At 41.4% G+C, this 23,823-nt stretch overlaps 1 protein-coding gene across 10 annotated transcripts in view; it reads left to right on the plus strand.

The window, feature by feature from the left end:
- Positions 1 to 23,823, plus strand: part of LOC147018724 (RUN and FYVE domain-containing protein 2-like) — a 78,283-nt gene that overhangs the window by 47,490 nt on the left and 6,970 nt on the right. For all 10 annotated transcript variants that reach the window (XM_085898731.1, XM_085898732.1, XM_085898734.1 and 7 more), the window contains 8 exons: positions 2,346 to 2,411; positions 8,037 to 8,106; positions 10,427 to 10,528; positions 14,532 to 14,648; positions 14,744 to 14,911; positions 17,516 to 17,613; positions 20,760 to 20,879; positions 21,016 to 21,145. In XM_085898731.1, coding sequence (XP_085754857.1) covers positions 2,346 to 2,411; positions 8,037 to 8,106; positions 10,427 to 10,528; positions 14,532 to 14,648; positions 14,744 to 14,911; positions 17,516 to 17,613; positions 20,760 to 20,879; positions 21,016 to 21,145 — 871 coding nt within the window. The remainder of the gene's footprint in view (positions 1 to 2,345; positions 2,412 to 8,036; positions 8,107 to 10,426; positions 10,529 to 14,531; positions 14,649 to 14,743; positions 14,912 to 17,515; positions 17,614 to 20,759; positions 20,880 to 21,015; positions 21,146 to 23,823) is intronic.

Here is a 23,823-nt window from a genome sequence, read left to right on the forward strand (position 1 = left end):
GTCTGTGTGCCCCATTCTTCATTGCTGAGTTTATTTAGTATTCAGTCCTCCCCCCCCTCCCCCTTAATTATACATTTTCACATAATGCCCTATAATGCTTTAGACCACGTTATTATCCTTATGGTTGTTACTATTATTGTTAACATTATTATTTTGTAATAATGTTATTATTATTATTAATATGCCATTATTGACTTTTAGCCTATAAATTGATCTTGTGTCAGTAACCCATGTTTCGTACAATTTTCTCCATATTTCCCTTTGGCGAGTGTTAAACAATGCTGGTGACCATTAGGAATGGGGTTATGCGTCAAATAAAGGTCACAATTGGGCCGTAATTGTGTCGGGGGCAATAGCGCACATCACACATGAAGCCATGTTTGGGAGAAATCCCATGATGCCCGTATATAGCTTGAAAAATCAGACAGGCAATTGGATACATCATTCATATGTAAAGACTCATTTAAGCACCTTTATTTATTGGCTGAAGATCCTTGTGGCCGACAAGATAAATCATACGTTGGACGGAATTGACTGAATAGTTTGTGCTTATCATTTTTACCTCCAGTAGGTGTGCTCCACGATGGTCTATTTATACACCTTCACATGGTGTTTGTCAGAGGCGGAAAACCCACTGGGTGGAGGGGGCATATTAAGTCACTTCGACCTTTGTCGTATGACCCTCTGTCATGTAAAACATTTTCGTTTTCATTGATACATTAACCTTTTGAACCCTCGCGTCCATTTTATCAGCCGCTTTTCAACCCTCCATATACCCGAGCGGTTCAAAGGGTGAAGCCCCTCCTTAAAATCCATCTATCAGAAAAATATCTAATGCAGTACACAAAGTTTTAGAATGATTACACTACATGCCAATGATATGATATTTCAAAAAGTATTTAAAGGTAATTGGACAACCCTCTAATATTTGGTTCCTTTCTTTATTGTATTTGTTATTTAAGGGGGTAGGGATAGAATGCCCCCCTTAAAATATATGTTCCACCAAATCGATTTTGGTAGATTTTTAAAATGATATTCTGAGAAGCCGAAGGAATCAGAAAAACCAGGTTTGAAAACAATTGCAATTTGTTTTCTGTCTATCCATGAGCTGCCCGGACTTTAGAAATAAAATAAAGAAGCCGATTCTATTTTCCTTCTGGATTTTTTTCTGTATTATAGTTACCATTATAAATGGTTTTTAAATATCATTTGGCTAAAATGTCTGATAAAATGGTTCATGATTATATATTTTGATAACTACTATGTTTGTTAGCACATGCTGTAGGTTTTATTTTATTTTATACATTTTAAAACTTTTTCAAACAGTTTGGCCTTGTGGAAATGCTATTAATTGCAAGATCAGTGGCAAGGATTGACTTTACTGGAGAGAGTGGGTGACAAATGCAGTAAATTATTAATATTGGTGGGAAGGTGTGGGGGGCGGTGGAGAGAGTCTACATTCTCATGAGCCTCAATATGGGTCATCACTCGAGACAAAGGAGATGCGAGCGCACAGCAAAAGCTTACAAATGGTAAATGTGCGACTGGAGAGGAGGGTCAATGGGATGCAAAAATATCTGAATTAGGAATGGGGAGTCATGTGATGGCAGTGGCTTACTGTTTAAAACAAGGGGTGGGTGGGAGTGGAAGAATGTTGCTGTGTGGATTTGGGGAGTTGATTCCACAATCAGAAGAGGAGGAGGAGGAGGAGGAGGAGGAGGAGGAGGACAATTTTAGAGGGCAGTTGGCTTCAAAATTTGGAGATTGTAACAAGATTCTAGCTTGCTAGTTGAGTGAGTATATTCTTATGGGACCTGTGAGAGACATGACTGACAGGGCAGGTGGTGCAACACCAGATACGAGGTGGTAGAAAACTGCTTGGACCATTGATCATTTCAGAGGGAGAAGAGCAGGCCCTGGATCTCAGCCTTCTGTTGAGTAACTCCAGTTATTCTTAGGACCATGGATTTGCACCGCATTTAGGGGTGCAATCGGAGATCTAGTGGCACCAGTCCCGAGAGGAGGGCCATTCTCCCTGGAATGTCCAAACTATTTTCATTGCATTGGTGAATCCATTCTCAAAGTTCCTGCCAGCTCTTGCCTATCCAGCTGCATTAATCCAGTAATTCTTGAGCTGCATGAAAGAAATTGGATCCAATAATCTTTGTTTTGGAATTTCCCTTCAGTTTCACTTCATATTATATTGCTTATGTCTGGAAGAAGAAGATTTAATGTGTTGTGATTTGATTTTGATGACTTGAGGTTTCTCTCATGTTTTGAAGCTATGATCTGATTTTTTTTATCTTTTATTTATTTACTTTTATCTATTCGTTTTTGTTTTTCAGTTCAGGAAGTATGACTGCAATTCTTGATCAGAAAAATTACCTCGAAGAGCTAAACAAAAGTTTAAGGTAAGAATGAACATTAATATTGTGCAGTGATATTGTCCAACACCTCATGATGGGTTTTTATTTTTTTGTAGTTTACCTATTGAACACTTGTGGCTGAAAATATCCACCATATTTTTCAATCCACTCACCAACAAAGTGTGGGACCTGAGATCTTGGCATCATCGTCCATGAGCTTGTATGGGAACAGGCCAATCCAAATTGTTTAATAAATATATTATGGGTTTGGGGTGGTGCTTGTGTTCCACAAGAGGGTGGCTCGATCCCACTACTTGACCTCCGATCCTGAAACTGACAAGCCATGAATAACTCGGTGGCCCGACGGGTAACTGAGCAACCGTGAATGCTGGTTGAGGCAGCCAAATCTCGCAGGGTCCTCACGTCCACAATCGCGTTACCTTACTGGGGAACCATGCTCTTGACTTCCCACCCTGTCTACTTATTATATACGGCTGAGCAAAGCTGTAGGTAGGTCTGCTAAGCTCGTGGAGTGAATCAATGTGACAACTTCTCGTCTATTTATTACATGCTCTGTCGAACCAATAATGGGAAAAGACGATTGAGCAATTTGGAAACGTAATGTTTCAAGAATAAAGGCACGGATTTACAGGCAGTCACAAGTGCAATGTCACAAAAAAGCAATTATCCCTTGAGCACAGAAGAACCCTTTATTCATTCTTAGCTTATCTAGACACAATACAAGTACACTACACTTGCTCTGCGGAATTGGAGAGAAAGAAGATCGAGGTATGGTTGCAGCCTCTCGCTTACTAAATGCAAGCCCACGAGCTTATCGTTGTCCCAAAGAAAAGGGAAGGAAGGGAGTGTGGTGGGTGCAGCGTGTCAGTGCAGTGTCGCAAGAGGTGACAGTTTGGATCTTGAGCACTGCCTCCTTTCTCATGGTCTCGCCCCAATGCAATGCGCCTCGCTCCGTTCCCGGAGAAGAAGAGAAGGCAGGCAGTTCAGGGTATTGGCTCGATCCTTCGTGTGTTAGACAGCACCGAACCTTGGCAGGCACCAGCTTATGTTTGCCTTAGGTGAGGCTTGGCTTCAGGGGGGGAGGGGGGAAAAGGGTGTTTGTTGCCCGCTCATGTCGCGTCCCCATTGGCTCTCTGTTGCCGCAGTGTGACATCGTACATTGGGGGCGCTGCGGAACTCAATGATTTTGCAGGAACTGCGTCATCGATGGCCGTGCTGACATGGCTCTGAATGTGTTCTGTGGCATGGTTTGTGTGCTGTGAGAAATGTTACGTTGTATACGCTTTGTGCTGTGGGAAGACTGGAGGATGGGAAAAGGGATTCAATTGGATTGAGGACTGGAGGGTTTGAAACTGATTGAATGAAGAGGGGGTTTCCAGAAAGTACAGGGTTTTTGAGAGATTCTGAGAGGGAAAGTGAGGAATTTTTGGGAGGCATGGGGAAAGAGGTTTCAAAGGGTGAGTGATTGGGATGTATGATAGATAGTTGAATGGATCAGGGGATTTCAAGTGGGAAATTACGAAGAGAATAGAACTGCTAAACACACACTGCATTTCCCTATCCCTGTTACAAGGGGGGATGGGTGGGCTAACCTGACTAAACACACAAATGAAATATCTCACTGACGGTTCTTTGTGTGTTGTGTCAACCCAGGGTCCTTTTTCCATAACTGCAACAATGTTCTTCTTAATAACACAAATCTTTTATAAAAGGTCTTAGATCCTAGCATTGGTCTTGCTTGAGGACAAACCTTACAAGTCTCACCAACCCTAAAAGTTTGGTGAAAACAGGTTGTCTATGATATCATTATCTACTGTTATATACTACATAACATGATGAACTTTCAAAAAGAATTAGGAATAGCTCAATGCATGAATATGTAAAGTAAAACCGAAATATTACGAAAATAAGTTATTTCGATATAAATCCAACCTGGTCTATAATAAATACTCTGAAAAATAAGAGGAGAAAAGATGACTAAAATTAAAATGAATTGTAATGGGGTCATGACTAATAATACACAACAAATAAGTTATAATACACAATTTATACCCCACAACAGAGGTGGAAATTTGTGATATTGTTTGTTCTTTGAAAAACAACAAACCTCTGGCTTGGATGGATTTAGCCCGAAGCTGATTAAATCTGTGATGAAACAAATTGTTGGGCCAATGTATCATAATTGAAATTTGTTTTTGAAGAGGAAGGATATTTCCAGATAAATTATAAAATAGCAATAGTTACTCCAGTGTTTAAAACCGGGAAACAAAGGAACTTACAAATTGTAGGCCAATTTCAGTACTTTCTGTGTTTTCAAAATTTCTACAACGAATTGTGTTTACAAGGTTGTTTAAATTTCGAGATAAATGTAAAGTTCTTTGTATTAAAAAAAAATGTGTATATATATATAATATATTGTTACGGATTCGCGCCCGCCGGCGTGCGGACGGCCACGTAACTCGAATCGCGGCACGTCGCCCACCGGACGGACAATCCAGTCGTGACCCTCTCGGACTAACGCCGGGAACCAGTCACGGGTGGACCTTTCGGTCTCACCGCGATAGAGCCAATCGGCCCCCGCGTGGGATAGGGTTGCTCGCCAAATTCGACCTACCTAAGTACCCACACTGAGGGTAGACCGGGCGATCGCACCTCGCCGCAGGTCGACTTCGGACACTGGCCACTTAAGCGACCCGTTCCGTACTATCGGGATAACCGAGCGGTGTTATTCGTCGACCTCGACGGTTCGATTAATTATCGGGCGTATTCAGCCCACTACCAACCCTTTACGTGAAGCAAGATGAGGATTCAATAGAGGAAAAGACGAAGCGAAGCGGGAAACAGTTCAACACAAAACACATTTATTTGCGATGAACAGAAAGCGCACATATACAATTCCACCAAAAGCACTTAGAAAAGAAGAGAAACACAATGCAATTCCACCAAAAGCACATAGAAGGAAAAGAAACACAATGCAGAGCTAATACCGACTACGCGAGCACACGGCAACACTTATACAATTTTACTTCACAGACGGCGCCGACAACACATACCCAAAACCAAGAAAAAGAACACCCTCAAGGATGAGGCGGGCCTGAGGCCGAGACCGGGTCGGGCCTACCCCTCTGGTGATGAGACGCGGAGCGGCGATGGTGCCTCAACTCCGCGGGCCTCGCGGACAGTGTCTGGTAGGGGGTGGGAAAGGGGCCCCCTTGGTCGCACTATCTCAGCGCGGGGGGAAACAGGAGGGGGTTGCTGATGCTCGGGGAAAGGAGGATTTCTACTCTGCCTCGAGTCCCGCGACGAGCGTCTCCACCTCGACCAGGTCGCGCCGTCGGCCTCCCTGGTGTGCAGCTCCCGGCACGACGCGAGCACCCCCTCGTCTGCCCTCGCCGCCTCTCCACAGCTCCGTCCTCTTCGCTCCGACTCCAACGACCAACTCCTTCTTGCTTCTTCTTCCCAACTCCACCGGCTGCGAAGTCTTAACTCCCTTGACTTGACGAACGCGGTCGCTTATATAAGCCCCGTGGCTTCGCTCTCTCATCTTTGACCCCCTGCCTTCGACCTTTCACCTCGCTCCCCATTGGCCCGAGAAAAAGTAGGCGTGAATGCTTTTTGATCCATAAATTTGCATATAGCGACCGCCCTCCAACGCCCTGGAGGCGGGGCCAAATCGCCCCTCGCTCACCGATTGGACGGAACAAAAGTGGGCGTGTGCCGTTTTTGATCCGTTTTTGGAGCTGAAAATCCGTGGTTTTGTACACGCTGTTCGGCGCGCGCCCTGCACGAGTCCAACACCGGTACCCACAAGCGGCGCAAGAACGGTGGCGATGCGACGGTTGCGAGGTGTGACGTGAAGCGGCGCCGCGGTGGGTGGTTGATGTTGTGGTTGGTGGTGGTAACAATGGCGGTTGGTCCAAAATAAAGATAGTAAAAGAAAAACGGCTATCCTGAAGAGTCGCAGCACGCATGAATAACATGTATTCCCACTAGACAACGGGTTTGGGCCTAACTACACATATACTTACCGAGATATCTCACCTAAGGGACCTGAATGGTGGTTTGCGAATTTGGTAACCACAACAATATATATATGGATATATGGATTCCGAAAAGGCCACACTACTTTTATGGATGGGTCTGATTGACCTCGCCAACAAAATTATCGATTCTTTTTGAAAACAATTGTTATGCTCTTGGGGTTTCATTGATTTATCAAAGGCTTTTGATACCATGAATCGTGATATGCTGTCAAAATTGTACTGTTGTGGGATTTGGGAGGGTAGCTTTCGATTGGTTTACAAGTTATTTAGAATTTCGATAGTTCAATATAGTATCAATGTCCTTTATCTGAATTTAAGAAGATTACCTGTGGAGTTCCTCAAGGTTCTCTTCTGGCTCCATTATTGTTTACAATTTACATTATATATTAATGACGTTCACACATCTGTAAGTTCATTTTCTTTGGTTTTATATGTTGACAGCAAAAATGTTTTGTATAGCGATAATAACCTACACTCATTAAATACTATTGTTAATTAAAATCATTACAAATGTGTGAAAGTCCATTTGCTCGAAACCAATATGTGAATGCAAAAAAGTGTAGTTATATAATTTTTAGTAAAAACAAAACAAAACAAGAAACTTCAGATTTAGACCAAGTTAAGATCCTGGTGAATAATGAAATAACACCATGAGTTGAATGCATTAAATTTCTCTGTATTTATATTGATAGTCAATTATCAAAGAAATTCCATCTTCGTGAACTTGAAAAGGTTTCCAAAGGTGTTTATATCATTTCAAGACTGAAGTGCTTTCTCCCCCAAAATCTACTTTTACTGTTTTACTGTTCTCTTGTACTTCGTTATTTATCATATTGTACTCTTGCGTGGGGTAATGCATTTCAGTTGAACCATTCAAAAAATCATTTGTTCTACAGAAAAAACAAAAACATTTGAATAACCTGTGGGAAGCCACCTGGATCTCAAACCGATCAATTATTTTATCACCTAAAATTACTAAAATGGTTTGATCTCGCATTACATGAACAACGTGTTTTTATGTATAAATGTGAATAGACAGACCCCTTCTCATTTGTCCAACCTGTTCGTTTGTAATTATGATGTTCACTGGTATACTACTAGATCAATGTCTTGTATTCATCTCCATAAGCATATAACTGTGCCTTTTTGGCATGATATTCGTTGTTTAGGCCCTGAACTTTGGAATAATCTGACAGGCAGCTTAAAATATGCTTCCTTGTTGGACATATTAACGACATGTATGTTGAACAAATGTTTGTTGTGTTGAGATTCATAACCGTATAACTGTTCTGATTGATTTAATTCCATTTTTTCTTTTTCCCGTGTTGCCTTGAATTACAAATCAAAATTTTGTTCCCATCCACTTTGTACTTCACAATCTTAGTTTATTCTTTAATCTGATTGTATTTTGTGTTTTTGTTGTGGCATCCCCAACACAAGCAAATTGCTTCTCAGGATTGACGCCACCTTCTGTTCATGTTTTGTATAAGAAGAAGGAAATAAATGTTTTAATGATTGATGTCAAATATAACTGTGATTGGTGGCATGAAATGTGTTGATCACAAATGACTATCTTGCTCCTCCTCCTTTGGCTCCTTATCCTCAGTGTTACTTTGAGCAACTTGCAGAGCAAGGTTGATGCCCTTGAGAAAACCAACAGTAAGCTGGGTGTAGAGGTGGGTGTACATTGGTTAAGTTTCCCGAGGAGCACGAAGCTAATTGACTCTACACTTTTGCATTATTTTGCAATTTCGATTTGCTGAAGTGTTACTAAGAGTACATGAAAGGTGGTAATTTGTATTGTTCTGTTTCATGTATAAAAATGTGAGCTGTTCAATATGAACTAGCAGCAGTTTAATTTTTCAAGCATGTTCACATAAAAATTGAAATTCCAAGTAATTTTGTTCTCATGGAAATAAATATAGATAGATAGATAAGGTTGATGAGGTGTTAAGAAAAAGTTTGCATTACATGCCCCCCTAGTGTCTGTGTCCAAGTATGAGCACTTTGAAAGACTTGACATCAGTTAACGACCAATTAAATTGCATTATTCGCATCAAGGGGTACGGCTGGCCACGTTACCGTCATGCACAACATTAGGCCAATTTATTGTTCTTCATCCTGCATCTCTCGTATGTTACGACCTCACAGTATTCACGACCCGTTGCTTTGCTGTTTTCTGAGTCACAGCCAGTTTATTACTATTTTGAAGCTTCCATTGAAATTACCAAAGGTGTTCTCCATAACCAAAGCTTTGTGGGCATGGCTTAGCCAGTAGTTTAATGTTAACGGGCATTGTCAGTTTGGCAATGACTTCACAAAGCAGCCTACCATTCTTTGATTATTGCCTCCATCCCTTGGTAAACGTTTTGCTTGCACTCTACAAACAATTTTGTGATTCCAAACACTGGGATGACAGTTTATAGCTGTCCAGGCAAAAATAACATTCCTTTCCTGGAGTAATTCTCTGTAGACTGGTATATGAGAGTCCAACTCTCGTTCTAACTGTAGCATTTTTACCTGGGTGGGTGGGGATTCAAACCCAGGCCAGATAGGTTGGAGGTGAATGTGCATACCCCTCGGCCACTCTTTCAACCCCATGCATGAGAACTATCAACATACAATACGTCAGTGTGGCACTTGTACCTGCTGATGGAATTACAATTTTTGCGCAAAATACTGTTTGGCCCTTTATGTTGGAAAATGTGTTTCAATGGATCCTCATGATGGTGTGGGTTTCATTTATTTAATTATATATATATATATATATATATATATATATATATATATATATATTTTTTTTTATTCACTGCTGTGAAATATTGTGCACATCTAGGGCATACTAGCTTTTTGCTTTGGCTCATGACTCCAGCAACTACTCAATTCCATTTTATGCCTTTTTACCCCTCAGCCCGAATTGGCTAAGGGGTATTGTCGTCATAGGCATTGTCCGGGCGTCCATCCGTCTGTCAACTTTTGGTTTCTGTCAATTTTGAGAACGCCTTGTCCGATTTAAATCCATTTTTGCAGGGTGTGTTGGGGTTGAGTAGAGGAAGGTTCCTTTCGAAAATGGGCGCGCTGCGATTTTCATTGTGGCCGCCACGGCAGTCGTCTTGAAATTAGTTTTCGTCAATTTTGAGAACGGCTTGGCTTGTCCGATTTAAATGCATTTTTGCAGTGTGTGTGTGTTGGAGTTAAGTAGAGGAAGGTTCCTTTCGAAAATGGGCACTGCGATTTTCACTGGCCGCCACGGTAGCCATCTTGAAGTCTGATTTTCGATATGACGTCCAACGTGCTCCAACTGACTGCATCATCATGATATCACTGCTTCCTTTTACAATGCATGGGCTGAGGGGTTACGCCTGCTTTGCGGAGCTATTTATTTTTATATTTGTACAACATAAGATGTGTTAACACCTCATCACAAAGCAATGTATTAATTTACATTTGTTACCTCTTCTGAATCGTAAAATGTGTGCAAGCATTTGCCATCCTTTTATCACTTCAACCAACATACATGTCTTTATAATTGTCGACTCATTTATATGCTGAGTGTTGGCTTAATGGTTAGGGTGGCAGGCTTGGGATCCTATGGTCCTGAGTTCAAATCCTGTGCCGTTGAATTAATACCAGGTGGGGTTGACTCTGCATGCCACCCTTACGAGGTTGGCAAAATGAGTATCAGCTTGCTGGGATGGTTGAGCCATTTGAGTATCCTGTGTCGGAGTGGTGACCCATCCAGGATTGTGCCCAAAAGCCCAGGAGACTGCTTTGGCAGCACCGATACTGTCCAGAGTATGGTCCCAAAGCAATGGGGGAATGGGGAATCATTTGTCCATCCTTGTCGTATTTTGATTCTGCTATACAAGTCGTGTGAAAATGGCTCAAGTGCCGTATGATGAGCATATCTCTGGCCATGGGAGTTGTGTCCACTGGTTTTCAATGTGTTGAGGTGGCTCTTTGGACTGATTTGGCATCGTTTTCTTTTGCCTTCAGCTAGCAGCAACACGTGTACAAGTCTCATCCCTTGAAGAGGAAAATGCAAAACTCTGCTCGGATAGTGCAGACATCGTGGAGACAACGCGCCGGCAAATCGAGGTACATTTGCATTAACCTTTAGTCTCGTTTCTGTACATTGTGTGAATATTATTTGTAACGACTTGCTTTCCTTGAAACTTGAAAGTAACGACTTGAAAAGATTTGTAACGACTTTTTATCTGGAAAGTGAACCTACATTTCTTCCCCTGTAGGCCAATGCCATTGTTAAATTATCATGCAGTTGGTGGAATTACTTTTTTACTTGACGAGAGTATAACAGGCCGCGACGAGTTTCCTCCGTCTTTTTTTCGGTCTTGATCAATTGGTCTCTGCACACTTCGGTACAATTCCCCTTTTCAACCGAAGGTCATTTCAGTAATTCTCCATGTACTTATTGTTCTCTCCTTCTTTCTTTTCCCCCCACTCATGTCCAAAACATGGCTTTGTGAGTCAAATGTCTCTCCTTACTGTCTCAATTATGTCCTACTCATTGCCATATTCATTCTTTGACCTGTGCACATTAATAAGCCAAATTACCATTTAAGCACAAGTTGAGAAATATTTTCCCCCTAAAAACAGGTCCATATTGATGCGAATAATCTGAAACATCGAATGTTTGTTGGGTTTTTTTTTCCCCAGCCCTCATAAATTTTGCTTATTTCTTAACCTATTTGGCCAGAAAATCTTTCTCAAACACCTATGATGGAAAACCTTCAATTTGTATTCATTTCCTTACTCATTACTTCTCCCACCGAAGATGGACGGAGGTTGTTTTCACCCCTGTCTATCTGTGAGAAAGATATATCTCAAAAAGTTATGGACAGATTTGGATGAAATTGGTGGACAGGTTGGGTGTCTGCCACTGACGAATTGATTTGATTGAACTGGATCGAGATCTGAATTTTTTTTAGAGTGATTCTTCACCATTGGTAATGGGGCCAAAAATGATAGATTGGACAGGCTCCTATGGGTTCGCCCTTTCTGGGCGGGGTTTCGGCCCCTACCGGGAAACCCCACCTACTCTTCCACATGGGTTCATACTTGTCGAGCAACAGTATCAATGTTGCAAAGGTTGTCGTGAAAGAGTTACAACGTTTGTGGAAGCCGAGAAACCGGAACCGCGAGATCCCGCCTCAGCACGTCAGAGTGCGAGAAGGTAGCCGGTTGGCAGTGGATCGTGACGGGATGGGATGGTTGTTAGATGGCTTGTTAGATGTAATAACCTAACTAAAAGAAATCGCAACGCATGCCTTTGATTCTCCCACTTGACAAAAGAAAGGGATCTGACTACACACATACTTAATGACATAACTGACTTTTGGGACATCTGTATGTTGAATGCATATGGTTTCCAGATCCGTAACTTATACATATATATATATATATATATATATATATATATATATATATATATATATATATATATATATATATATATATATATATATATATATATATATATATATATATATATATATATATATATATATATATATATATATATATATATATATATATATATATATACACATACACATACACATACACATACACATACACATACACATACACATACACATACACATACACATACACATACACATACACATACACATACACATACACATACACATACACATACACATACACATACACATACACATACACATACACATACACATACACATACACATACACATACACATACACATACACATACACATACACATACACATACACATACACATACACATCTCATCATCATCATGAAAAATCTAGCCTCAGTGGGATGCAAAACCTAAACTGTTCGGCCTGCCGAGGTTTGCGCTCTCCCGAGTACCGTTGTAGTTTACCATGTTTCTGCGCCATATAATATCACTGATTTGACATTGGAATTTAATTGTTTCATCTTGTCTTTTGTGAAATTGTTTGAAATTCCAAATTTTTTGATGGAGTTGAAAATTGTTTGAGCTTTTGCAATTGTGTTCAATCGAACACTTTCATTACCTCCTTGTTTATCAATATCAGATCCTCGATCAATTAACTCATCAACTTCCTCTACTTCCTCTTTCAATCACCATCTTCCTTTTATCATCAGTACGTATCGTCATTGTCTTTGTATTTCCCATGTTCTCCTTCAAACCCATCTTCTTTGTGCTCCGCCAAACTTTTTTTTGTCTTTATTTTCACATCGTCATACATTTCTGATACCAAACACAGATCAGCATCATCAAGGTGTTCAATTGGGTTTCATTCTTCCACTTGATACCAGTTGGTTTTCTTTTCCTCGCCTGTTTCATTACCCAGTCAATCACCTTCGGGAACAACATGGGTGACAACATGCTTCCCTGTTTCTGTCCACTTCTCAATTCAAACCAGATAGAAAAGATGACATCATGGATAATGCTGCAAACTAATCATTTAAATAATTTTATCTGGTGCCCTGTAAAGTCTGAGCAGCTTCCACACTCTCCCATTGCATGCACTGTCAAACTTTTTTTAATTACAAACTTTGTTTCCATAACTGCTCTCGAAAGAAATGGTCACTGCAAGGTCATTCTTTCCTAAATCCAGTTTGTTCATGTCTAACCCTCTTATCAAAATCATTAATTTTTGTTAGAATGCATCTTGTAAATTTTTTTTTTTTTAATTGAAACAATTGAGAGTAACGTTTTACCCCTTTGATTGTTGCACTTTCTTTGCAAGTTTAACAATAATATCTGATGGTAATACCTCTTTAGTCCATATCCTTTTGTATGACTTCTCCGATACGTCTGCCATTTCCTCTGGTGATGTTTTCAGCATCTTCACCACGATTTCAACCTTCTCCTACTACCTTGTCTCATTCGAGCTTATTTTAAGCTTCTCTTTTGTTGGTGAGTTAAAGGGCAAAAAAGAAGGTCGAAGGAAGAAAGTCAAGCGAGAGTCCTGAAGATATGGTTTGAAAATGTCAAAAATATGGAATGCTTGGATTTGCATGAAACTGACACAATGGATGGGCCTTTATGGAGGAATGCCATCATTGGACCAACCCCATTTTAAAAAGGGAAAGTTGTTGTAAAATGTTGTTTTAGTAGTGGTGTTCTGCTCATGTTCAGGACGTATCCCAAAATTAGCACTTCGACACTGTGTTCTGTGAAGACCCAACAATTTTAATTTATGCAACCAGATATATTGTAGCACTCAATGGTGTGGTTTTTTATTACTTATTTATATATACATATATTTTTGGCCCGCAATGTCCAACTTCACTTTTGATTTGATGCAGTAATAATTTATTTTACATTTTATGCCACCACAGTACTATTGTCAAGTAATCATTGTATTGTAAGGGGCCATCTATTTAAAATGTTTGGAAACGTAGCGTGCACTCATTGGAACTTTGTCTTCATTACTTGATGGCATACTGACCATGCATCTGCCGTTATTAAAGCTTATTCTAAACAGAAATGAATTCTTTCTGATAACAGATGAAATCAAACATGTAATTTGGGAAAGTTTTAAAACTTTTATTTGGGGGGGGGGGCGGGGGGAAACAAAACTATGATTAAGCAGCTTTTAAGTTATCATGTAAAATGATGATTCTGCTCAACATCACTTTATGAATGGTAAAAATTAATGGTGGTTTCTTGGACCATTGAACAAAGTGGACTGTCCAATAAACAGTCAAAAATACAACCAATGTCACAAGCTCAGCACTGATCTCTCCCTCGCCCGTTACTTAGCTTTAGACCAGAAGCAATTGTATTCCCGTCAAGGGTGGTATGAGATATGATTTGGCGGGAAAGTTGTGGAGCAATAACAACAATGACTAATGGAACATATGGAGGCATCGAATATTACAATCCCATGACAGTTGAGCTTAAAACGCTGCCTACCTGAATGCCATCACATGATTGTTTTGAGAAGTCTACTTTTCTCTGGGCTGAACAAAATGAATGGAGTTGGAAGTAAACTTAAATGGCTTGAGCAGAGTTTAAAGACATTATGCTGACAAAGTTTGATGACTGCTTGAATCGGTGAGAGAGGAAATGGGAAACTGAAAACCTGTAACCTGTAACAGGCCAGCAAGCTGGATGTGGACACAGAACTTCAGACGTACAAGGAATCACGTCAGGGCCTCGATGAACTGTACAGTGAGGCCCGATTGCAGCTCCGTGAGGAATCCCAGATGCGTCTGGTAGGTGTTCAGATTGGATTGTAAGGAAAAGGCAAAAAAGAAAATGTACAGTAACCTACACATTGTGACATTGTATGCACTGGCACACTTGGCAGGATGTGGAGAAAGAGCTGGAGCTGCAGATTTCCATGAAGCAGGAGATGGAGATGGCCATGCGACTTTTGGAGCAAGACGTACATGAAAAGCAGGATGTGCTCGTCTCCCTTCGGCACCAGCTTCAGGAAGTGAAGGAGATCAATCTGGACCTTGTGCACGATTTGCAGGTAAAGAAAAGCATTCTACATTGGGAAATGATCCCACCCAGGTCAAGGTTTAAAATAAATTCGAAATTATTTTTCTTCAGACACGCAAGACAAATCATTTGGTGGAAACCCACTGTTGTGCCTCAAAACTGGTCAATATTGATGCAAATAATCCAAAAGAAAATTACATTAAAGGGTGTTGGGGAGGTTGGGGAGGGGTGGTCTTGAGTGTTGCATGATATTAATTTTTTTTTTGTGTACACCTTGTGTCCATTCAAGAAAAATGTTCAGTGACCAAAAGTTTGCTCCCCCAAACAGTTAGCCTACATTTTGTGTTCAGTCAAGCAAGCTCATACTAATGTTCACACAAATTGGGTGGACTAATGTTCACCTGAACAAAATAAATAAAAGTTTGTGTGAAGAAACATTCCCCTAAAATCAACGATGTGGCTCAGCAAGTTAACATCGCACAGGTTGCCCCTGTGGCATGCTGAATCGGGCCACCTTGAAACCAACCATAAAATAGTTTTGGTCGATTCCATTGAAATGATCAAATATATGAGCTCTTGAAGATGTGATGCTGTCGTACCATTTAAGCGCAAATTCTGAAATGAACGCCACTCGAGCAAAACCTGCTCAGATATGCTTGAGGTTTAAGATGTACAAGTGAAGCCTGTCGGACTCCAACATCCGTGGGGGGATACGTTCCTGAAAATGCCGCGAATGTCGGGGCATTGTTTAAATGGGAAAAAGGGGAATAGGTTCCCGGCAGTTCGTGATTCATAAGGGAAAAAATCAAAAATCTCACCAACACACCTGTTAATGTAGAAGCGTGTCAGAAAAAAATGCGAACCCGTGAATACACGAAGCACAGGGCTGCGAATGTGGACGCAGGTCACATTTTATGAAGCGCGAATGTCGGTGTCTCACAGTACTATGTTTGATCTTTTATTTGTTTGTTCCTTGTCTTCTTCCTTGTTATTTTGCGGCTGTGGCCAAGACAGACTTTACAACCCCCTTCCAGACATCCCTATCGGCCATTACCGTCGGAAGATCGCTGGCTTGAATGCCTGTGTCTCAGACAATAATGTCAGGGTAGGACAACTTCCCACCATGCTTCAATGTTCATAGTTTGAGCTTCCAAAGGATGAGGGATGAAATCACCTGCTCCTGGGTGCTAAAACATTGACCTGTGAATTGAACCCTTCATTTGCTAGTTGTGCGAGACCTCACTGGGAGGTTACCACAAATATCATTAAGCATGGCATGATTCCTCCAAGATGTGTTTGATGCACATATGGAGGTTCGTGTTTGTATGCTTTTGCGTTTTTGCACTCCCAGTCCACGTTTCAGAACCATACAAAAGTATGCTTTCAACAGTAGCCCTGAAGAGGTTTTCCTTTTGACTTCTCTGGCAAGTCTGATCCAGATTTTGTCGAATTTGTTACAGACTGTCCAGGCCATCCCTTTTCATAATCAAAGTATTTTGCTGAGTCCATTATGTATGAACCCAGGTACTTAGTCTCTTACAGGTTTTATGCTCATACCAGATTTAGATTGAATGGTTGGTGACACACAGCGTGTTGACAGAGGTAAATTCAGTTTTCTTTTCATTAAGGTGAAGGCCTATCTGACTGGCAGCTGGTTTCTAAGGAGATCTGGGACACCTTTTTGACTGTGGGAAAGCTCATCTTCCTTTTAATGTTTACTCCACGCATGCGAAGCGAAAAGCGGGGTGAAGCAATTGGTTCCAGTCCACGTCTGTCTATCTCTCTTCAGTTTATGATCGAGAAACAACTTATTTAAGTTGAATTGCATTTTGAACACAATTCTGATGTTTAACAGTGCTTTGTCCTTGAATTTGTCCTGATTGCACATGTGCAGAGGGGAGTGAGTTTATTTTTTATTTTTTTAATTTATTTATTTTGAACTCTGTCTACCTACCTGGCAGTTAAACAAAGTTGAAAATAATTCCAAACGGGAAACTTACTGCTTTTAAGGACGTTATAATGGGCACCTATGACAGTCATAGGTTGTTAACGATTGTTAAAATTGAAGCAACACTGTGCGGGGTGTTGTGTTCGATGAACTCTCTATTTACGGTATGTTGGAGTTTCAGGAATCGTGTTTTATTATTATTTTTTTTTGAAAGTATAGTGCAGTAACTTAATTGTAGCACCAACCCTAACCTTTATCATTTAGTATCACCAGTCGACCATTGTAGTCATGTAGTCATGTTGCCAGTTATCAATACAAGAGCAAATTGATAATAATCAGAAAAATTAGAGGATCAGCTGTTGGGACTTTTAATCTGTTTCACTACAATGACCAGTTCTGAGAGCTTTCTTTTCATGATGAAGGGTGCGCATGTGTCCGTGCTTTTGAAGTATGTACAGTTTTGTACACGATTATGACGAGTTTGAGCTTTCTTTCCATCACATCTCTGCAAGTGCTTTAAAAATATTGCATTATATTAAAGGATGCATTGATATGGTAAATGTAGCAAATCCATTTTTCACAACATTGGATTCTTGTTCGTTCCGTGAGATGGCTTCTCATTGCACGTCTCGGTGATCATCCTTGTAAATATGAGTGCCAAGGCTTCAATAATGTTCTTTAACTCAGGGTCTGGATGCACAACTGAAACAGAAAAACGAGTTGGTTACTGCGTTGGAAGAGAAGAACACAAAACTTGATGCGAGCCTCCACGACTATGAGCAAAGGTAAAGTTTGTTCCCAAAACGGTTGGTGCTGATCCTCGATCCACTAGTAGTATCCCTTTATTTGGCTTTGTGATTCCAGAGATGAGAGTCATCCCAAAAGGTCTGCAATCCTCCTTGTCATGTGTTTTTTTTTTTTTTTTTTTTTTTTTTTTTCTTTGTTTTTCAGTAAAAAAAATCTAAGTGATTGCAAAATTATTCCATGTCATTATTTACATATTTTTGATGAATATAAATTTTTTTTGGTTTTGGGAATCGAATTGATATTAAGTACCAAGGATGTGGCTGTGGCAGAACACAATCGGTAGAGAGGACATCAAAAATCTTGTTGCCTTAATGGCAGTTCAGAAGAAATTTTGCAATTCTTCCAAAACCCTTGTTCACACTGCAGAGCTATAAAACAATGGTTATCAACCTTTGTCGGATGAACAAAGGGAATGTGCAAGATGGATTGCATTGAGGCAGGTCTTCCACCAGATGCCTGCAAACCTACATTGTGTAAAAAAAAAAAAGCGAATAAAAACATCCATTGCTTCCAAATGATACCATCCTCCTCCCCGAAAATGCTCTTCACCACAAGCAACACATTCTCTCCAAGTTGTTGAAGTCTTGGTATGACCTGTGTTTGAGATACATAGGAAAGTATACTGCATGGCCAAAAGTTTGCTGACACCCATTCTCATTAGTGGATTCAGTTATTTCAGCCACCTATTGCTGACAGGTGTATAAAATCGAGCACACAACCTTGCAATCTCCAAAGACAAACATTGACAGTAGAATGGGCCATACTGAAGAGCTCAGTGACTTTCAACGTGCTACTGTCATCGGATGCCACCTTTCCAACAAGTCAGTTTGTCAAATTTCTGCCCTGTTAGAGCTACCCTGGTCAACTGTAAGTGTTGTTATTATGAAGTGGAAACATCTCGGAGCAACAACAGCTCAGCCTCGAAGTGGTAGGCCACACAAGCTCACAGAATGGGACCGCCGAGTGCCGAAGCACGTCGCGTGGAAAAATCATCTGTCTGGTGAAACACTCGCTCTTGAGTTCCACACTAACTGGAAGCAACATCAGCACAAGCACTGTTCGTCGAGAGCTTCATGAAATGGGTTTCCATGGCCGAGTAGCTGCACACAATCCTGAGTAGCTAACAAATCAACACGCGCAATGCCAAGTGTCAGTTGGAGTGGTGTAAAGCTCACCACCATTGTACTCTGGAGCAGTGGAAAAACATTCACTGGAGTGATGAATCACGCTTCACCATCTGGCAGTCCGACGGACGAATCTGGGATTGGCGGATGCCAGGAGAACGCTACTTGCCCGAATGTATAGTGCAAACTGTAAAGTTTATTGGAGGAGGAATAATGGTTTGGGGCTGTTTTTCATGGTTTGGGCTCGCCCCCCCCCCCCTTCGTTCCAGTGAAGGGAAATCTTAACGCTACAGCATACAATGACATTCTAGATGATTCTGTGCTTCCCACTTTGTGGCAACAGTTTGGGGAAGGCCCTTTCCTGTTTCAGCATTACAATGCCCCCATGCACAAAGCGAGGTCCATACAGAAATGGTTTATCGAGATCAACGTAGAAGAACTTGACTGGCCTGCACAGAGCCCTGTCCTCAACCCCATCGAATACCTTTGGGATGAATTGCAACGCTGATTGTGAGCCAGACCTAATTGCCCAACATCAGTGCCCGACCTCACTAATGCTCTTGTGGCTGAATGGAAGCAAATCCCCGCAGCAATGCTCTAACATGTAGTGGAAAGACTTCCCAGAAGAGTGGAGGCTGTTATAGCAGCAAAGGGGGACCAACTCCATATTAATGCCCATGAGATGTTGGATGAGCAGGTGTCCACATACTTTTGGCCAGGTAGTGAATAACCTCACATTCACCAGATTTGAGTTTAAACATCTTCCACTCACCCCCCCCCCCACCCAAAAAGCAAAAAACTACCTTCGGGAAGATATTTTGTATCTGCGAAAGAGGTAAAGAGTTACATCTCCTGCATTGACACATTAGAAGAAAGGAAGCTCTGAAATCAAAGGCCCTTGAGCTAATTGGAGTGATTCAACAGGAGTCTGAAGTGCAAGGCTCACTGCAGAAAGTAAGTCTGGTGTGAACATGTATGTTGTTCTCTCACAGCAGACAGGTTCATGACCTTCCATGTTTCTATCACCTTTTTATTTATTTATATATTTTTTTCTTCTTTGGTATCACCCCACCTGCCTTCGCAGATATTTATCCTTCAAATCCGATCAGGTCACACTTTTTCATCTCAGCACTCAAACCTTATTAGTTATTACCCTCCCCAAATCCAGATTTGCCACTCTCCATTATTTTTCCTCCCCTCAACCTTCCTCTCCCCCCCCCCACCCCAAATGGTGGAATTTCTATCCAATCACATTCCCTCCACTATTTTAGTGACAATCCAGTGATTTTTTTATTTCTCACTCCTCTCCTGCTCACTGGTAATTTCCCAGTTATGACTTGTCAATCAGCTTTTGTCTATTTACATGCTCCTTGTTTACTCTTCCCACTTAATTTGCTTTGTCCTCTAGATTTCCCAACTTATGCTGCCTTTGTGTTTTTAATTTCCCCATTTTTTTTCCATCCTTCATTGTATGCCAAATCCCTCCACTCCAAATCCGAGTTGTCACCACTGTCATTTAGTGACTTCCATGAGCCTTGATCTCCAGGTAAATAAATAAATAAACGGTTTTTAAAAGGAGGAAATTAAAATGGCTGCTCTGTTGGGATTGAATTGTTAGTTAACCACTAGATTTTTGATATAGAAGAGGATGGAAATTATGTTAAATAATTATTAATGTGCCCTTGAATAAAGTTTGTCAGTGGTACTGGAGTCAATGGTGGGGTGGTGATGCAACCTTCGGGATAACCTTCATGTACTAATCGGGCCTTGAACCAGCATAAATAAACCTTAACTCTTATAAAGACAAATGGGCAAGTGAAATGTATTATTGGGTTTAGCAGAGGGAGATATTGTCTCATGCACAGGGTGTGTGAACCATTCCATACCATCTCCCCTCTCCCCTCCCTTTCCCACCCCATCACCCCCCCCTCCCTTTGCCATGCCATATCCCTCACCTCCCTTCTCCCTTTCTCACGCCATCCCTTCTCACCACTCTGCAGGTTGAATGACATCGAGAAAGAACGCACTTCAGCATTGAATGATGGCACCAAGCTCCGGCAAGAATGTGGAGAGAAAATTGACTGTCTGCAGAAAAGACTCGATGAGAGCGACCGCCAGAAGCAAGTTCCTGCTTTCGTGTTTCCAATTATGTTGTGGGGTTTCTCAATAGGTGGAGGAATTTGGTGTGTACTTGTATTTGTTTTTGTGTGATTGGGATGGACTTGTGAGTGCGTGACTGAATTGGGTATGTTTCAGGGTACAGTTGGAGACGGACATTCGGATTGAGCGTGAGTGGCGGCAAGCATTGCAACAGGAGCTACAGAAGGATCGGCAGCAGATAAATGCTCTCCAGGCTGAACTACGAGCAATGGATACCTTACGGCAGGTCTGTTCTGTGCTCTATTTCCCTCCCATAGCTTCACACTTTTCATAATTTTATTGTTTGCCATGAGATGATTGACCAGCCTACACGATGCAATAAAACTTTGGGGAAAAGTTTGAGGCTTCAAATGTTGGTCAGCAAAATGGCATCCAGTTTGAGTTTCGTATGGAAGAGTGAACCACAATCTTCAGACGAGAGGAGACTGCCTGTGAGCCTCTGTTCGAGGGTCGCAGGGTTTCACATTACTGTGTTGGTCCAAGCTGTTGGGTTTTCCTTGGTGTGTCTGCCGATCTTGTTGGTTTTCATTCCTATGCAGCACATGGCTGTGGACAGCATCATTTGATGGGGGTTGTGGCTGTGCTGCCGATGCAGTGCCCCTGTTTGTTAGAGCAGGAATTTGTAATTTGTTCATGGTGCTGACGATAGCTCACCCACTCTTTGAGGACACCGTGGGACCTTTTCCGTCCACCAATTAATGCGAGCAAACAGGACGCCCAGTTTTAACGTCCGTCTGAAGGACGGCACACACGGTGCCTTGCCCTGCATGCAAAACACCGACTACTGTTCGGGAAGCTCGGCTGAGGTTCAAACCCAGCCCAGACAGCTCGGCGTGGAGGCAAGTGTGCATACCTCTCGGCTCTCCTGTAAGCCCGCTCTTCTTCAAAGTACTGCCTCGCCAAGTTATAGCCATGGTTATCCCCAAAAAGTTGCCAAATCTGTTGCTGTACAGCTTGATTGTCTTTTACTGTATTACTTTTAAAATGCAACTTACATTTCCACAAAGTGACTTTCTTCTGGAACACACTGTACACTTGAAAAAAATTTGGGATATACTGTAACCATATCTGGCCTTGCTCGATCATACTGTAATGTTTTTGTGATTTTGAATTTTTCGTTGTATGTATATATATATATGTATTTTTTTTATGCCTCAGCTGACAGTCGCCGGAGGCATTATGCTTTGGATTTGTTTGTCCGCTGTCCTTCCGTGCATGCGTCCGTGATGGGTTTTAGTTACCGTGATAACTTAAAGGCTGTAGGTATCCATGTCAAACTCGGTACAAGTCTGTATTATGATGTAAAGATAAACTGATTAGTTTGTCAGGTCAGAGGTCCCAGTTCGGTAAAAATTATGTTATCGTGCTAATTTGTGAACTAGTGATGGGATTTTGACCAAACTTTGTACAAGTATATGCTGTATTATGATGCAAAGATAAACTGATTCGATTTTGGCATCAAGAGGTCAGAGGTCATGTCAGGTAAGAATGTGATACTTTTGAACTGAAGGGATTTTATATAATATAAACATTGACACTGGGGTGGCCGGCCCAGGTTAACCCCCCCCCCCCGACCCAAACTGTGGTGACGGGCAGTTAACACCAACAGCCCCCAGACGGCCGTACAGTTCCTCATTAATAGGAGGCGGACGCGTTGATCCTCAGATTTAAATACGTGCTGGACGGGCATGGGGCAATGGCGGACGGGCGGAGGAGCATAATGAATGAAACTGATGCACAGGGGGGTTATCCCCGAACCCCACTACAAATACAGTTTCTTAAAATGAACACATTTGATGAACATAAATATTTTCAAAGGACAATAATTCAAAAGTTAATGATAAAAATGACCCCCGTGTGGGGGTTACGGTCATCTCTATAATACCACAAGTTCTCAATGATCAGTTATGACCGAAGACTACTGCGCAGTTTGGTTAGGGCTATCACACCTTGACGTTTTAGCCAGCAATGGCACCGTATAAAAAGTATGTAAAACGTTGGCGTACGCTGAAATTTTGATTTTTTTTTTTTTTTTTTTTTTTTTTTTTTTTTTTTTAAAGTTTTGGGCGTATTCATAACGTGTTCGTCGTATGCATAACATATTAGTAACGGGCACAGAACGTTTCGCTGTGTTATTGATAACTTTTACCAACGAATGCTTAGCCTGTTGTCGGCGTTCACAACCTTTGCCCAACGATAGTTTAACTTGCGCAAAGTGCGCTAAACGTATCGCCGGCGAACTCGTGGCGTAGCCTGTTAAGAACCTGCCGCACGCCGATTTAAATCATAACCACCTGAGAATTTGAAGTGTCAACATCGCAGTCACACCTTGACGATTTTGCCAGCGTATGCCGACCTATGAAAAATGTCAAACGCTGGGCGCACGTCAAATACAGTATAGGTAAGTTGTGTATACGTTAAGAGTAGGCTGAAAAACAACGAAGTACGCCGTCATATTACGTGATACGTGCAATACGTCGTGAAATTTCAAGCATGCTGAAAATTTTATGACATACTCGGCGTATGGCTAACACGTTCCGCATGCGTTGTCATATGTTCCTGGCACGCTCCGTGATCGTTTACACACGACGGACACACGTTACTTGTAGGTTACTCATAAGTCGAAACGCGTCAAGGTAATATTTAACATACCCGCAACCTAATTTTCAACCAATGGGTAACGTCCTTTTAACCTATGAGTAGCATGCTCTGCACCTATGTTTAACGTGCATTGAACCTATTTGTAACTTGTTATGAACCTATGTGTAGCATGCTTTGAACCTAAGTATAACGTGCTTCTAACCTTTGAGTAACATGCTATGAACCTATTTGTAATGTATCTAAAACGCACATTGTCGTATGTAGACGAATTAGATTGATGTCTTCCGGACGACCACAGCACTT

The sequence above is a fragment of the Eptatretus burgeri genome, chromosome 10, assembly GCF_056783735.1.
Source record: "Eptatretus burgeri isolate ZD-2024b chromosome 10, Ebu_testis_v1, whole genome shotgun sequence".
Lineage (NCBI taxonomy): Eukaryota > Metazoa > Chordata > Myxini > Myxiniformes > Myxinidae > Eptatretus > Eptatretus burgeri.